The sequence below is a fragment of the Lissotriton vulgaris genome, chromosome 6, assembly GCF_964263255.1.
Source record: "Lissotriton vulgaris chromosome 6, aLisVul1.2, whole genome shotgun sequence".
NCBI lineage: Eukaryota > Metazoa > Chordata > Amphibia > Caudata > Salamandridae > Lissotriton > Lissotriton vulgaris.
In genome coordinates, this window is record NC_141694.1 from 1,285,393,585 (window position 1) to 1,285,411,441 (window position 17,857).

The 17,857-nt window shown below is 41.0% G+C and overlaps 1 protein-coding gene across 1 annotated transcript in view; it reads left to right on the forward strand.

Moving 5' to 3' along the window:
• The window catches only part of SOS1 (SOS Ras/Rac guanine nucleotide exchange factor 1), an 897,181-nt gene extending 885,949 nt beyond the window's left edge, over window positions 1-11,232 (forward strand). Inside the window, exon 22 of the mRNA XM_086927418.1 lies at window positions 3,793-11,232. Within this exon, the coding sequence (XP_086783544.1) occupies window positions 3,793-4,290 (498 nt within the window). The 3' untranslated portion in view covers window positions 4,291-11,232. The remainder of the gene's footprint in view (window positions 1-3,792) is intronic.
• The last annotated feature ends 6,625 nt before the right edge of the window (window positions 11,233-17,857 follow it).

Genomic DNA, 17,857 nt, shown 5'->3' on the forward strand with positions numbered 1-17,857 from the left:
AACAGCCCAATCTGTATCATTATTTTGGGAGAGACATAAGTGTCTAAACAATTAGCTGTGCATGTTTTCATAAACAGCTGTCAGAAGGTGAACGGTGATGTATCATCCCCTTTAATAACACAGTGTGTCCCGATCGCAGCCTATTGCACTAGTGTGGTGGTGAGTGAAATGACTTTATCATGCTCCTATTAAAGTGAATAGTCACATACTCCTGTCATGAGCTGCTAAGGAAGTCTCCACTGAGCACCTCTCCATATAGGTCATTTGTCTTGTTGGGTGGGGTTGTGTAACATGGGGGTTACAACTGCATGGCCTATGCTCTTGTATAACGTAAGTAGTGCCACACAATTGTAAAGCCCTGGTTACGTGCAGTGCATTTATGCGAAATTGTGGTAAGGAATCTCTTACCGATCTCTGAGTGGGGGACGGGGGAGTGAAGTGAGCGTGCCGTATCTCCCGTAAAAGACCACCGCGAATGTCATGCGTACTTGTATTTGCGTAGAAGCCTGCTGCGGTTCTTAAACCAATCTATCCACATCACACCACTTTGTACTAAACTATGTGTGGTTTCCTATCCCCATGCCATTCGTTACTGTTGTGCGCATCAAGCTTACAGCATCGTGCTACACTTACTTTTCAATGCCAATTGTAACTTCAGCTGCCATCGAATCTTTGCAGCATCTCTCCGATCTATTGCGAGAACCTCTAAACAATAAATAACAATTATTTTAGTGCTTCCCAACTGTAAACATAAGGATACAGCCGCTAGCGTTGGGCGGGTGAACTTTTATTAGTTAGGTACACAATGGTATGCATCCCAGAGTCTGCCTATTCACTCGTGCAGTCTGGAAGGAGGTGTCAGGAGTCGCCAACCACTAGATCACTAACTGCAGCCACCATCTTGGGTCTGAAACTCGCCCCTCATTCTCATACAACAAAGCATGGTAATGTTAAACAATTAAAATACAATGTTTGTGTTCTATGTTTCCTCCATAATCCAGTCATAAGAGCATGTCTATGATTTACTGAACAACGGTTAGAATGCCTAGCATATAAAATTTCTGTCAACAGCACGGTCTAACTTCGGCAATTAAGTGCCGGAGTCATTATGATGGTAACAAGGAGCCTCAATAGGAGGTCAGTGTGGCCATCGTATGTTTGGACCTGGCCTGTGTGTGATAACGCCATAGTATCAAATACCAATGTAACTAACTATGTTCCTTAGTGCTTTTGTGTCAAGCGTGTGACAATCTCGGACTTAGCTAAAATATGTCTACCAGATAAGGAGCACTCTTCCACAAGTATATGAGCATGTTATACATACATATAAAAAGTAAATATTGAATTATATCAGCCCACCATGGTGGTAAAAACTACTTAATGGGCACATATAACAAACATGAAAGGGTGGTATTGGGTTCCTCCTCTGTAATTACAGGTCATCGAGGTGCGCCAACTAACTGTATCAAGTAGGAAGAACTCGGAGTACTCTTAGTTCGTACACATCGTTTAGTTCCATTGTAGTGCTCTTGAGCATGTCAATATATTTACATTGTCTACGGTCCAGGATGTCACTGATATTTCCACCACGGGTGTCCAGGGTCACATCCTCTGCCACTTGCCAGTATAGGTCACTTTTGGTGTGGTGGTGTTCCTGGCAGTGTCGCACCAGGGGCACTCATTCCAAATGAAGGTAATCCTGCTCCTGTGTTGGGTGATGCGCTGTTTGATCATTTTGTTGTTTGTCCAGTGTACAGTTTCATACAAGGGCATCTGACCACATAAATAGCATTACTAGTATTACCGTTGGAGATTGCTTTGAATGTGAACGTTCTGTCATTAGTTTCTAAAACCTTGGTGTTTGCAGTGAAATTACATACTACACTTCCTCCACATTTGTGGTGTCCCACCATTGTCAGGAGGTACCATTTTGTTCTGATGCCACTGTTCCTAGGTGGATCCCTGTGTGCTCTCTAATGTTGTTATTGCTGTGAACCCGAACAGTGGTCTCTCCTTACATGTTTCACTGACCAGTGGGAAATTCCTTTTAGCAATTTGTTGTACCTCATTGCTCATCGGCGAAAAGGTGCTACCATTACAATATTCTCATTGTTCTTCCTGGGTCTGGGTGTCAGTGTGGCTTCCCATGGGCAAAATCATGCACCTTTTGTTGCCCTGGTCACTATTTTCTTGTTTTCTTAGGGTAGCCTTTGTCTAACAGTTTGGCCTGGAGTTTACCCGCTTCCTTGAAGTCATCCTTCAGTTTCCAACTTCTACGGACTCTTACAAATTGGCCAGAGGATAGGTTGTCTCTGAGGGCCCAGTGGTGGTTATTGTATCAGAGTAGTGCATTGGTGTCAATTTTTTGTACAGGGTCATGTACAAAATTCCACTCATGTAGTAATAGGTCTGGATAGCTGACTTCTACATTGCTGTGATTGGTTTTACTTTACACTTTGCCTCTAAGTTAAGCCTGACTGCTTTTGTGCCAAACTACCAGTGATTTATATGCACGTTAATTTGGGGTTTGCTGACAAGAATTGTTGTTCCTGCTTGAGTACTAGTTTCACCTCCTTCAACCAGTAACCCAATTTCTTAAAGTCGCTTTCGTAACTTTGGGAGAGGATCTGCCCTTCATTCACAACACTAACATCCGGCACTTCAGCAGCTGCTTAACGCTCTCATCCAGCAATATACAGGGTGTCTCGGAGGAAAGGGTCACGGTTTCACCTTGCAACACGCCTCCTCTTCTTCACGCGCAGTTCTAGTTCACTTCCCCAACCCCAGGCTGTGTCTGTGGAGGGATGGGGGCCCCATGTTCTTTTGGCCTGGAAGGCCATTACTTCAGGTTCTTCAAATTGTAGAAAGGGGGCTACGCCCTTCCATTGATTGAGGTGCAACCTCCCATCCCCCCTTCTCTCTTCCTCCCGACCCTGTGAACATTCTATTGCAGGAGGTGGCAGCTCTAATCCTCAAAGGACTAGTAGAGTTAGTGCCAGAGAAGGATAGGATCCAGGGAACTCTCACATGTCACCTTATTGCATAACATTTAATATGGTAATGACGAGCAAGGACAGTAAAGAAGACAATACCATATGTAGTTTATATAAATATACATATGTAACTGTGAATAACCGATGTTGTGGTTCCGTCTGACATGACTTCAGAAGACAATAACAGTGAAGTTTCAGTTATCCTTGATGTCACTCTGAAGCCTGAGGTGAAAACTTTGCATTGATGCACAGGTACCCATCTATAGTATTATATTGTGTATGCTCTCCAGCACATATCAGCATCATAGAGTTCGAGAAGTAATGGGGCAGATCTAAACATCAGGTCCTAATCTGCCTCAAACCCTACTGCACTGTATCGTGTGTGCATGCAAAATTGCCAATATCCGGTGTCCTGCCATCCACTCAAGCTATCCTCTGCCATCTTTCCTCTTTAGACATCCTACATTTTAACCACCCCACCTCCATCATTTCACTACATTCCCTCACCGCCATATGGGGACTAGCATTCATGATTTACTCAAGTGTTATTCGTTGATATCTCTAAACCCAACAGTTTGTGTTGCAGTACATCATGTTCCCACTACTTCCCCATAAAAGTGATACATAATAGTCTGTCTGTGTATGTTCTGCATGAAAGATGTGAATGGAAATTGTGGGGTGAAACAAGATATGGTGTAAAATAAAAAGCTATTAAATGGAATTTGAACTATAGTTTGCTTCAGGGAGTTTGGATTTAAAGTGAGTGTTTTATTAAAATAGTTATCATTTTGTTCTTTAGATGATGTCCAAGCACTTGGACAGTCCACCAGCAATTCCTCCTCGGCAACCAACAACAAAAGTATATTCACCACGTTTTTCAATGCCAGACCGGACATCAGTTTCTGATTCTCCCGAAAGCCCACCATTGTTACCACCCAGAGAACCAGTCCGAACACCAGATGTCTTCTCCAGCTCGCCACTACATCTCCAGGCACCTCCTTTGGGTAGAAAAAGTGAACTTGCTAATACTTTCTTCCCCAACAGTCCTTCCCCATTTACTCCTCTACCGCCACAGACGCCTTCTCCACATGGAACACGCAGGCATCTACCTTCGCCACCTTTAATTCCACAGGAAATGGAGCTTCCTCCTACTGCTGGGCCACCAGTTCCACCACGACAAAGCACTTGTCAGCCTATCCCAAAGCTGCCTCCAAAAACTTATAAGAGGGAGCTGCTCACTCTTCAGCCAATTCACAGGGATGGACCACCACTGCTGGAAAACGCCCACTCTTCCTAAGTTGAGATGTGTCCTCCAAACACTAAAGACTCGTCTTTTTTTATACAGTGTATATAACATGAATCACAAGAAAATGACTTGTATCATAATAATATGGCTAGTTGGTTGCTGTTTCAGCAAACACAAATTAATTGTAAAGAAATGTTGCAGCTGATTAGCCTGAAAATAGCTTGGAGAGAATAGCTGGCCAAGAGATAATAAATATCAGGTTTGCATGATTAAATACTTGTTACCAACAAGGAAAGAGATGGATATTTTGATATCCTGTGGGTCTCCCCACAAACATACACATATGGAACTAAACCATAGTGCACTTTCTCTGTATTTGTGTTTACAAATACATGTATATATTATATTTACTCAAAGCAACTACACCTAAACAGGGATCTTTACATCCTACTTAATTTCCCTTTGCCACTCTTTTCTTGTATCACAAAAAAGGACTGTGAGAAAGATCTGTGGTACCTATCTTTGTAAAACTAAAGCAAAGCGCTGTATTGCAGTCATGTTTACATATTGTTACATTGAATAATATGGGTACCTGCTTGACCAAAGAGGTACTTTTGTTTTTGGGTTTTTGTTTTTTTTGTTTCTTTTTTGTTGAGTTTAATTTTAATGGTGCCAGTTCAAAAAGGTAATTTTGTGTTTGCCAGAAAAAAGAATATTTTTTTGCCTCTTGAGACAAGGGAGATTAAAGTCTTATGTCTTTAAAGTAACACCAAAACAGAGAGACCCAATGTTAATGCCTGGTTCAATATACAGTAACGCTACATTTTAAAAGACTGTTAATCTGTATTAGTAACATGTACATTATAACCTTCTAATGTTTATCCAGTAATGTCATGCATTTTCATGTACCACTTTATCATGGCTAGGAAGTGCAGGCACAGAGAATTACAAAGTTACAATATTGCACTCTTTTTGTCACACACACTAAGAGGAAACCTAAAGAGAAAAACGTACAGGCAGAACTGTTTCTAGAATACATCACCACACATAAATACTGTAATGTCTTCTGCCACTTACGTCAAATCTCATTGGCAAAGCAACTTATATGAATACACAGGTTTTAACTATGTATGGTATCCTTTACCATATAGGCAGTTGTTGCACCACACACTTCATACAGTACTGGAATAAAATAACAAGATGTGGCACAATTAGACAAATTGGATTCATTTTAAGACCCCCTTTAAAGTTAGCAGGAACTGACGATGTATAAACGTGAAAAATTGTAGAAACTGGTCCTATTTTTCATGAGTTATTTTTACATTTTCATTTGAACCTGACGATTGAGCTGAGGAATATTATGTTTATTTGGTGTGAGCAGTGTATTAAGAGGGCTGCTTTGAAAAGGAATGCATAGTGCATTGTATGGTTTTTAATTTACTTCTGCTCTCATTTAGTAATTCTCGCCTACCAGATCCTGAAAGTTATCTGGTAGGGAAAGCACTATTGCTTACCATTGGTTGTCATATTGTCACTCTTATTTGCTTTCTTCTTATTCTATGGCATTTGTTATTCAAGTTTGTCCATCTTGTGATTGTCCTTCCCCCTGCAGCATAGTCTCATTGCCATCCCTTCAATTAGCTGACACATATTCTTCCCCTGCCCACTTTTCGGTAACTTTCTTTTTGTTTTTTGTTAAGCACTTGTAGAGTTCAGGTGTTTTCCACTTCTCTCTTGTGTGCTACACCCCCAATGACCACCTGCACTCCTTGTTTCTCCCTTACCATTGTGCTGCTCGTGTTTCCTCTTGCATACATCTTCCCCCAACCCTGCATGTTCTGTCCTGCTTTCTTCCTCGTGTGCTTCTCCCTCACCCAGCTTTGCTTTTAACCTTCATTGTTTTTTCTCCATCCCTTATGTTGCTCTTACTCTCGTGTGCTGCTTGGCTTTAGTCTCTACTGTGTTTCTCACATGCCCCTACGTGCTCCATGTTCTTCTCTCCTTCATGTACTTCTCACTTCTACCACCATGGTGTTGCCTCCCTCTTGCATTGCTTTTCCCTTTCACCCCTCACGCTCACCCATTGTCTCACACATCCATGGTACTTTTTGCTCTGTGCTTTCATGTGAAAAAAATATAATTTTATTTTTTTACCGATCCAAGTGACGTCCACCATCTTGGATTGGTAAATAAAAAAAACATAGCGAATGGGGCTTATGATATTCGACGAGTGTGCGCATGCATTGTGAAAGATGCATTCACATACATCATCAATCATGCACACACCGGCAGACTGATGTGCTCCCCAGTAATGATTGCAGCTTTTAATTTTTTTTAATCAATGCTGCACAGTATCCGGTAAAAGCTTTCAGATTTCTCCCCTCATTTCCAGAAGGCCTGACAGAGCCAGTATGTCCTAAAGGCAATGTCTATTGGTTTTGCCAGTGCTTGTCTAATTTATGTGCATCGTGTTTTGCAGGCTTGTTCTTTCTTAGCGTGTTGCCTGACTAACCCATTTCTTACTGCTCAGTGTAGCACAGAAACAGAAGTGCATATACTTCAACATGGCAGCCAAAGAAACAATGTTTTAATTGACACCATTAATTTTTGAAGCATGTTAAACAGGAGCAGTGTCCAGTTTTGAGAAGGGGAGACTCCTTTAGAGGTATATTTTGTACTGTGAGAGACCTAATGGAAGTATTGTCAGGGAGTGTAGCTTCAGGGAGAGTCTTTGGGGTGTTACACCCACCTAAAAAATGTATTCTGTTGTAAATAGTTGGGTACATGTGTTTTTAGTCGTGTATGATGAAGTGTCTGTTGGATTAGATTTAGGATTTTTACATGCCACAATGACAACAACATGCGCATGCGTGCACACACACACACACACACACACAAATGTTCTCTCTCACCTCTGTTTGAAGGCCTTAAAAATGTTTAATTAGTTCGAAAAATGTTTAAGTGCTCCTAACAATACGCCCTCCTCTCTCTTTCCACTGCTCATTAAGCCATCCTTATGCCCTGCTTCTCATACTTTGTAATTTAACAAGATAAAGCCAGCGTGATTGTTGGGAAAACTGAAGCTCACACCCTACAGAATCATTGACCAAGCTACGCCCCTGAGTACCATTTTGTAAGCCCCTGCTGTAGGTATGGTTATTTCAAATGTGTGGGAGAATGACTACTGGGTTTTGGAGAACAGTCATATGTGAATGGGTTACAAGAGATTTTTCAGAAGGTAATTTCATTAATGTCTACGGAGAGATTTAGAATTCACGAGGAGGATGTCTTCCAGCTGAGGTTATCCTACAGGTCTGCGATAGTCAATACTAATCTTATTCGATTTACCTAATGAGGATGTATGTCTCAGATGCCATCCAGTTAACCTTTGAGACGTGTGGGTTGCTTATGTTTTAATTTACTGGTTTAAGATTTACATTTTGATGTAGTTACAGAGGCTATGCCATCCTTTCTTTAGTCCCTACAGGATGAAATATGCTTTTGATTGAATTTTGAGTTCTGTTGCACTCAAAACTACATTTATGTTAGCTACAAAATGAATAGACATTTATAAGCAGGAAATGCTTTATTTAACTTGGACTTTCCATAATGTGCTGGACCTTGAAGATATTTTCAAGCTCTGCTGAGGGTGGTTATTTTAGCTACTAATATAATTACTGGAAATCTGTTTTACTTTATGACTATAGGCCTGATTGAAAAGTGTGCAGAATTTGGTCACCAATGCATTATGCATCAAGACACTTGAAAGTTGCATTTCATCAGCACACATACTCGGGGAATATTTTTCATTCTTGTAGTGTAACATGTCAAGACGATCATCTTTTCACTGTAATCATCTGCAGTCATCTTTCATTGTTTGAATTATGCACCCTATTGTGAAAGCATGATGGCTGCATTGTAACCAACCTTTTCAATCTTCTATTCCTTTCCTGGTATTAATACTGTGGCGAAGCATTTTATAGGTGAAAGATGTATTTTCACCTTATTGAACTATTAAACTGTACATAGGAGTTCAGAAATATATTTTTGCATACAAATGAGAATTGCCCTTTTTATTTGACGAGCAGCTTTATCTGATAAAGATAGTTGGTGGTTTCTGTGCAACCTTGTGGTTCGTGTTGATTTCTTTGCTATTCAAAAGCCTACCCCCAATTTCAGCATTAATTATGAAAGTTGGTGGTCTGAAGAAGTGCAATATATTTGCAGTTTATTGTAACACTGTACAACTCTATAGTGGTTTGCTGTTGACTTTTCAATTGACGATCGTGCGTACTCATGTAATGCTCTAAACATTCCTTACATATTTTTTCAATATTCATTCAAACTATTTGCAAAGAACTCTAGACTGATTTGCAAAGGTAGATTCTTCTGTAGTAAGAACTAACTCAGATCTTTTAGAGGTAATTTTTTCCTAGGATTCACTGTGAACTCTAAATTAGTTTTAACAGTAATGAAAAGTAATAGTTACAAATTAAATTAAAAAAGCTCTCAAAATCACTACAGGAATATCAAGAATGTGTAAGTCTTTGCTAGCGTAACTTGCATTTTTTAAGTAGTAACTTGTTCAAGAGAAACCAAATATGCATTTTTGAATTACAATTTAATGACGGACTGACTTGCCTTCTGATTTCCAGTGGAAGCTAGCTACAAGGCAGTTAATCCCAGGAAATCGATACATTTGTCTGTTAGAACGCATTATTAAACTAGTGGCCTCCATGGTGTTTTAGTACTAGAGTGTATGGTCATATATATGACCCACTTATGGTAGTTACATGTGCCTAAGGACAAAAGACATTATTTAATGAACAACGTAAATACCTTCAACATTTCCTGTTGCTTGTTACACCTGATTTTTGAAGGTCATGAAATGGCTTATTGCGAATTGGCCTGCCATGGGTTTGCTGATAGGCCTTACCATTAAACAACATACTTTTGAGTTGTGTTTAAGTAGTGTTAGCACTTGCACTATAAGTCTGGTTATTCCTGAAAACTGCACTGACATGCTGCTCTGCTAACTTTAGAGGCTTTACTTTCTCTTTCTTCAAGCCAAATTCAGGCCCCAAATTAGTTGTTTCACAGGAAGTTGACCGAGTGACTACTAATTCTGGTAGAACTGTACTGCTTTAGTAAGTGAAGTGATAAAGCACAATGTTTATCTTACCTGGTGTGCCACTTTATTGGAACAATATTCAGGCCTTATTTGAGTGGAATTGTTTTTAATTTGGCAGGTTGGAGGTATTTTGCATTCGTCTGTACCGAGTTAAATCCAAGTTGTCCGTACTCTGTGAAATTGTTTTACGTTGTTTTATTATTGGTCAATCTCATTCTTGTGACCGACCTTCTGCCAGTTTTGTGCATTAGCTGGGATAGAATTTGTTTAAGGCACTCCCCTGGAAGTTTTAGCTCTTAGGAATACGCAAATATGACTGAGAAGTGTGAAACTACCAGTATTTTTAATACTGTATGGGCCCACACAGAATTTTATTTTGCTGTTTTTTAGATTTTGTCATCCTCTTGCTCGACTATTTTTATTTTCCAATGCTACTGCAAAAAACGTAAGATTAAATATGTTGATTTGATTTAGTTATGATGACGCAGTGAGTCATAATAAATAGTCAGTAAAATGAAGCAGATGACTTCTTGTTATAAGTTTTGCTAAGATGGACCAAGCTAAAACTACAAAACTTCAGATGCAACTGTTTCTTGCTGGCCTTTTTAAATGCATGTGCCGCTTTGAAAGGCTCATTGACATAGGAGGTTCAAATGATCATGTAAATAATTATATTTCTGGTCCTGTTAATTTTAATGTTCTTTTCACTCCGCTTTAGGCATGAGTATAGTTAAGTTACTGTAATTCTGATCAGAATGAATTACATCATGCCCTAGAACTGTTGGAACAATTTAACTGTGAATGTCCTTCACCAGGGGTGTCCTTTATTCTGTCTCCGTCAATATTGCCGTTATCTAATAGGAATCATAATAGATCACTCCAAGGTCTATTAAAACTCTTCTAAGTAATATTGTGTAAAGCCACCAACCACAAGTGTTTAGATTAATCCACAAACATGACATATTTTCAAAGGAATCTTACAAGCATGCTTTCTGAAGTACTAAGAAATGGAGAAATTCAGCATCCATGAACTGATATCACTATATATTTTCACTTACGTACTACATCACAAACCTTTATTTGGTACAGCATTGTGTTTTAATACACTGATCGGATTTGATACCCCTTCAATTAAGGTAAGTCTGTCGAGCATTTATTGCACACCATTTATGTAATGCCTTGCCTTGGATGTAGACACCAAGAAGTGCATTGTTCTTTAATGCCAGCTTTGGGGGTAACTCCTCCTTTTGCCTTAAGAGCAAGTAATGTATAAGTCAATGAACAACCTGAAAGCAATGGTACGACTCATATTTGAGTGCTCCCCTATTTTTCCAAATATGGTAATACTTAAAGCTTTGGATGTAATTATACAAATGGAAAGCTGAAGATAGAAGAAAACTGTGCCAGAATCTTGTCGCTTGTCATAGTTGCCAAATGTGCCTTTTTGTTATTAAAGTCATCTGTTTTTAAAGTAATTTAATTTCTTGGTGGGATGATAGAAACTGTAGCGAAGGTAGGTTAGTCGTCATATCAGTGATTAAGCGTTTTATGCTTGATAATTTGTATACACTTGATTGAAAGAGTTTGTGGATTTATCTATACACATAACGAATACACACACAATGTTGAATGTTACAATTCTCTAAAACAGTATAGTCTACCGACACATCAAGAACTACACAAGACTCTCTTCCTAAAGCATCTAATTTATTGAATGCAAATCAAACTATGCCCTTCGGTGATATTTATAATCCTTCTACAGCAGGATTCGGTTTGCATTAAAATTGAAACCAGTATTGGGTGTTATTTTCTGGCTTTGAAAAAATGTGTTCTAAAAACAATAAAATATTGCCTTAGATATACCACATGAGTATGTTTTGGATGCGCACCCTCCGTCTGGTTATTTGATCAGTATCTTTTGGAATTAGTCACTTCGGAAATATATGATTTTATTCTATGTTTACGATTTTGCTATGCATCAATTGCAATTTCTCTGGCATATTTTCCTTCTCGTACTCACAGCCATAGAATACTGTAATTCCCTGACATAGTGGAAGGTTTACGACTAGTCTAGCCACAGTTAGTACTAATGAGTATGAACCCATCCTGCAGATTCAACCTTTCTTGCTTCTTAATAATTTAAAAACCTAACTCCTCCCCATAATGTGCTGTAAATAACCCCAGCCACACGTGCTCAAGCCTCTACCCCTTTCATAGGAGTCTCTTTAAGTTGCTCATCCATGTTTGTACTTTTGTTATCTCCTTAATATCATTTACATGGGCTCCTGCTTATATCCTTCCACTTTGGACCCATTGTAGTATCATGATAGCCACGTTTGGATACCAGTAACTCCGGGATCTTGCTATTGTAGACCAGTGGGATGGAGATTTATTCACCTGTGGTCTTGCTTTTTACAAGCTGCATACTCCCCCCACCCCCCTGCCCTACATATTAACACGTGTAGCCTCCACAGTTAGCTGAACTTGTAGCGTCATAGCAATTCTCAGGAAAACTGTGTGGCTACCCCAGCATTTTCTATACAGTGGTCAGTTGCAGCTGCATTTAAGTATAAACATCCATCGTACTACCTGACAGCCACAGGATTAGGCAACACACCTGCCTTCCAATTGTGGAAGCAGGTATTATAGAGTGTGGTAAGAGATCTATACAGTACGCATCGTGGGGAGGCCATTTAGGGGTCCTGCACAGTCATGACCTTTTCCAAAGTTCTGTTTCTTGGGGATTGTATTAATGAGTTAAATGAATATTTACAGCCAATTTGAAGAGACATATAGGTGAGAATTATTGCTGTGTGAATAAGAAAGGCTACCACCTGAAAAGGATACCTATGCAGGTCTGGGAGTAAGGGGGAAAAAAGACAACTGCAAAAATAGAAAGCCTTTTACTTGACCTATATTTCTTTACTTCCAGCTAACGTCAATTTAATGGGTCATCTCCTGTTGCACAACATATTTCCAAACATTTTTTGTGATTCAAATTTCATTTATTTTCTTTTTCATATAGTTTAAAATCAAGAAACTGTCTTTCATTATAGTTCATAATTTAAACAATGCTCCTCATTTACAGGGCAATTTATAGACATGATCAGTTTATTTTTCTCATTTAACAGACGTTATCAGTGTATTATTTGTAAATCCAGTGTACATTTAGAATATTGTCCCAAAGGACTAAAATCACGATACACCCCTACACTCACCTCTCATTCACGTACTCCTCAATCGTATCACTGACACATACTGCACACATTCATACACACCCCAGTACAACAGTGCATACACAGATGGAATCACAGAGGGTGAAACATCAACCGTCAGTCGCTGTGCTGGTGACTGGGATGTTATACCATCCGGTCGACGTACATTTCAATGGAAATTAATGATGATCTCCATTTCCAAAGGTCTGTTTCATGGGGATTGTATTTATTCATAGACTTTAATACTGTGGACCAGGGCATTATAGCGCTGAACTGCAGGTTAAGTTAAATGCATATATTCAGACAATTTGAAGAGACATATAGGTGAAAATTATTGCTGTGGCACATGGGGGTGGGGACGGAGGAACTAAACATTATAAAACCAGGATGGATACTATGGTGAAAGAAAGATAGGCATATGGTCATCACCCAGGTTGACTATAATGAAGCATAGTTCTGGGATTGTTTGTTCTAGTTATTGAATTGTTTGTTATTGGCTAGTCACATACAATTGCAGAGAATTTGTAAATACACAAGAGGTATATTGTAGGGATCTGTGTTAATTGAGTGCACAGTTATGGCCATTATTCCTGGCATTGTTAGAAGTGGAGCGGCACCTCACCCTATCATCATCCAAAGGTGTGGGTATTATTCAAGTGAGAAGGTGCTAGAAATTTGTTTTCATAGCAAATGTCGCTGAAGATACACATGCTCTGTATACTCCTGCCATCTAGAATTTGGGATAGACATTGGATATTGGCAAGTTATTTTTGAGTCACAAGACCTAGTGTGAAGCCGCCCTTAGTCCACATTGCACCAGGAGATACTCCATCTCAGATTGTTTTCTTCCACCATTGGATTTGGACAGTTGGCTGCTAGCTACGGGTCTGATAACACTTCTTCACAGGACTTTGACAGCAGCAATAAGGGAATGATAGTGAAGCTCTTTAGGGCGAGTTGCAAGCTGGCTAGCTTCAATGGGCCACATGCTCGAGCCCTCAAAGCTCACGGGTCCAAAGAACAGCACCACAGCCAGGCCCCTGTCGCTCCAGAGATGGTCAGGTTTCAAACCCCAGATAGTTCGATCTCGAAAGCGGCAGCAGGCCAAGGCAACAGAGCACTACTCCTGAGGGAATCTGGCTTTGAGCAGCAAGTTGAGCTCAAGAGACGCCAACATTCAGGTGTAGGTGGAACAGCTGAAACCTCTCTACTCCGAGAATCACAGTCTTTGAAGGGCGCTGAGCTGTGAGAACCATGACCATCACTCCAGTATTGGAACTTCCATAGATTCCCATGCATATTCCCCGTAGTCGAGATGGAAGCTCCCGGTATTATTAAAAGTAATGTCCTATTAGACGTAGGACAATCGGCCTTAGGCCTTAACATTTTGTAACATATCCCTGTCCTTTAGTAGAAAAGGACTAAACCTAGAACCAGCCAATCAGTAGACACCACACTGTAGACCCTTTCTGAGAGAAGCTCCAGTCCCTCAGATTTTCTACCACATGTCGTGCTAAGATAGTCTCCACTGAGCTCTGCCCATTTTCTTCTTTTTTCTCTATTTTGGAGTGTTTTCTTCTAGCCAGATTTATTTCCAACTCAGTATATCTGTTTTGAGGGGATTTAAACTGACGTCCATCATGTCAGATACACCTAAAAAAGAGATTTTAGAGCCTGTGGTACTTGCAGGAAGAAAATACTTCATATTGATGATCAACACAATGAATGCCTGTATCCTGAACACAAACTTAAGGATTGCAAGGCATGTCAAACTTTCTCTACAAAGACTTTGAAAGATCGTGAAGGGCTTCTTCTGTGGCTTAAGAGGCTTAAAAACAGGGACACGCTGGTCTCTGATGAGAAGAGTAATACTTCTTCCAAATCTTCCTCTAAAATGCCTCAAAAAAGACCGTTAGATGACCCTACTGGTTCATCGTCGCAGCCTCCTAAGAAAGCGTCAAAAAAGTAATCTGATTCCTGTCAAAAGCAGGTTAGAAAAGAATATACGTTTTTGTCTACTAAAAAGCCAGTTTAAGAACCCTCTACACCGCCTATGAAGCTGAAACATACCTTCAAAAAGCCTACTTCAGCTCTGCCTATGGGCAGCTCGTCGACTACACCTCTGTCGACGAGAAAACGCTCTCCTGAGGTGATTCTGGTCACATCGACTGTGTCTACCATCACTGTTTCTTCAGCTTCGATTTCTTAGTTGAAGACGTCTGTCGACAGGTCAAGGCCATATTTCATTGATGAAGCAGATTGTTTAACCTCCTCGTCGTCGAAAGGCCATTTCTGAACGACTGTCCATCCATCGATGAAACAGTTCTCAGTCGATCTGATCGACGGAGACTTTGACTTCGCCGTCATCGTCGACAGGACTACCCTCGTCGACGGCAGAAGTGTTGGTGGTATTTACGACTGTGTCCACTCTGTTACCGATGATGAAGATCCATGTCTCCAATGGTTCGTCGTCGAGTAAGACAATTCCGTCGACGGATCAAGATTTGGTCATGAATCAGCCCTCGTCGATGAAGGTGATTCCGCGGACACAGTCGACGAGGAAAGAAAAACATAAAATTGCAAACATTCAACTGACACCAGTTTTATCCTCACCTACTCAGGTCCAGTCTCTTTTGCCATACCATTTTTTGGAAGAAGATGACGAGGAAGAGGGATCTAAGGATGATAGTCTTTTTGGGGCAGCTTTAAGCCCATCGGATCGTAATGTAAAGTACCAGGAGGATTCTAATGATGATGTGATGATGATTATGGTCATCAATGTTACAATTCACGATGACAATGTCAACAGCAGGATACGTGTACCTCCCTTCAAATCTGGTGACGGATCTGCAATTTATGCTGGCAGACTATAAGAGGAGATTTCCTCCAGAGCAGAATCTCCCAACAGTGTTCTCCTCCTCCTTCTCTGCCGCCCCTTCCACAGGCACAGGTTCGCTCCCCTCTCCTCCAGCAAGGGTCTTCAATTGTACAGCCTTCTCCTCAATTTGCTCCTGTGCAGCAGTTGTCGTCCTCTGAAGAGAAAATAGAGATAGAGAAAGGGGAAATTCATCAGGATGAGTGGAATTCTTACATTATTCCCACTCTGGCATCTCCATCTCTCCGACAAGTGGAATTACCTCCGGAAACTTTTGGGGGTTTCCATAAACTACTGGAGAGAGCGGCCAGGCGTTTTGAGGTTACCAATGCCCGTACATAAACAGGATTGTTTCCTGTATGAGTTTAAAGTGCCTTACAGAAAATCAGTAAGGTCTATGCTATGATTATATTTGGAAAGACGGATTGAGAATCATGCAAAATCCAGCTACTGTTCCACCTGCCTTGCCAAGGCCTGACAAAAAGTAGAATGCTTCGGATGACACTCCTGCTTGATTAATAGGTCATCCAAAACCAGATTTGGTGATCTCGAAAGCAGCGCAGCGACAAACGAAGATTCCAGCTCCTCTGACTGCTCCTGATAAACAAACCAGAAGACTTGAAAATACCATGAAGCGTTCTTCGACTATGACAGCCTTAACGGTACGAGCTTCGAATTCTCCGGCTTTACTGGGCCGATATAATAGGTGAATGTGGTCGGATTTGGCACCATTCTTGGATAGACTTCCATCTGAAGACAAGGAGGAAGTTAAGAAGATCCTTCTTGAGGGCGAGCGGTCTGCCTCTGAAGTAATAGACTGCGCTATGGATGTAGCATCCACTGGTTTTCGGCAGCGAGCGGGAGTGGCTGTCTTGAGGCGTCAAGGTTGGCTGAAAGCCACTTCATTCAGGCCTGGGGTGCAAACTAAGATACTTGACCTACCTGAAAATGGAGAATTGTTTGGCAGCCACGTTGATGAAGCTGTACAAGCTATTCAAAAAGACATGGATACAGCTAAATCTTTAGGTACTTGGCAGTACAGAATGCTTTTTCGTGGCTCCTGAGGAAAAGGTTACCAATCGTACAGAGGAGGCTACCAACAATTTCGCTACCCAACCTATCTCCCTCCGCTCAACAATACAGGCCCCAGTTTACCCACTCCCAACCACCTCTGGCGGCTTACAACAAGACTTCCTTCAGAGACAAATCAGGACGCCAGGGTAAAGAAACCAGTCGCTGCCAATGACTTCTCCCAGCTGTCTGTCTCCATCCTGCCTATTCCATTCCATCCTCGGTGGGTGGCAGAATATCCCATTATTTTCATTAGTGACAGGACATAACATCGGACCAGTGGCTCTTCAATCTAATCCAATCCAGCCACTCCTTGGAATTTTAAATATCCCTCCACCAACACCTCATCTGCCCCGCTTTCAAAAGCATCTCCATCTCTTAAAGATGGAAGTCACCAACATGTGCAAAAAGGAGCAATAGAAAGAATCTCCCTCAACCAAAGAGGAAAATGTGTCTACTACTGTTTCTTCTTGAACCGAAAGAAGTGGAGACCGATCTTGGATTTAAGGAACCTAAACAAATTCCTCAAAAAACAATTGTTCCGCGTGATATGTATTCAAGATGTGATAAACCTCCTCAACAGAAACGATTACATGGCGTCTCTGGACTCCCAGGACGCATGTATTCATATATCCATATGTCGAAAGCACAAGAAATTTCTAAGATTCACGGTGGCCGGCAGGCACTATCAATTCCGCGTTCTACCTTTCGCCCGCATTTTCACGAAGTGTCTAGCGCCAGTTGCCGCATATCTGAGGCAACATCAGCTAATTTTTCCTTACCTAGACGACCATCCTTACCTGGCTCCTCAGGGGCCCCCACTTACAAAGAAGCAAGGACATCCACCAAAGCCTTTCTGCAATTGTGCAGGAAATTAGGCCTCACTTTAAATGTAGAGAAATTGATTTGGCAACATTTTCCTAGGTGCTTTCCTGGACACCACAGAAAACAAGGTGTATCCTACGCTGGAGAGACAACAAAGACTAATATCCTTCGCAAAACGGGTCCAAAAAAGGTTTCTTTCCATACGCCTTTTCAAATCTCTCCTAGGGGTGATGTCTTCTTGTACTCTCCTCATACATCATTGTCATCACCACATGCTTCCTCTTCAGGAAGCTTTAAACAACCAGTGGGTGCAGATAGAGGGCATATTTGACAATATGATCCGAATCACTCCTCCCATGATGGTGGCTTTGGACTAGTGGACGCAACTTAGCCAGTTATCACAGGGTCTGACTTTCTTGTCTCAGGGCTGCTCCTCTTGTGATCACAACGGATGCATCTCTAGAGGGCTGGGGATCTTTCCTTCAAGTCTTGCAGGTCAGC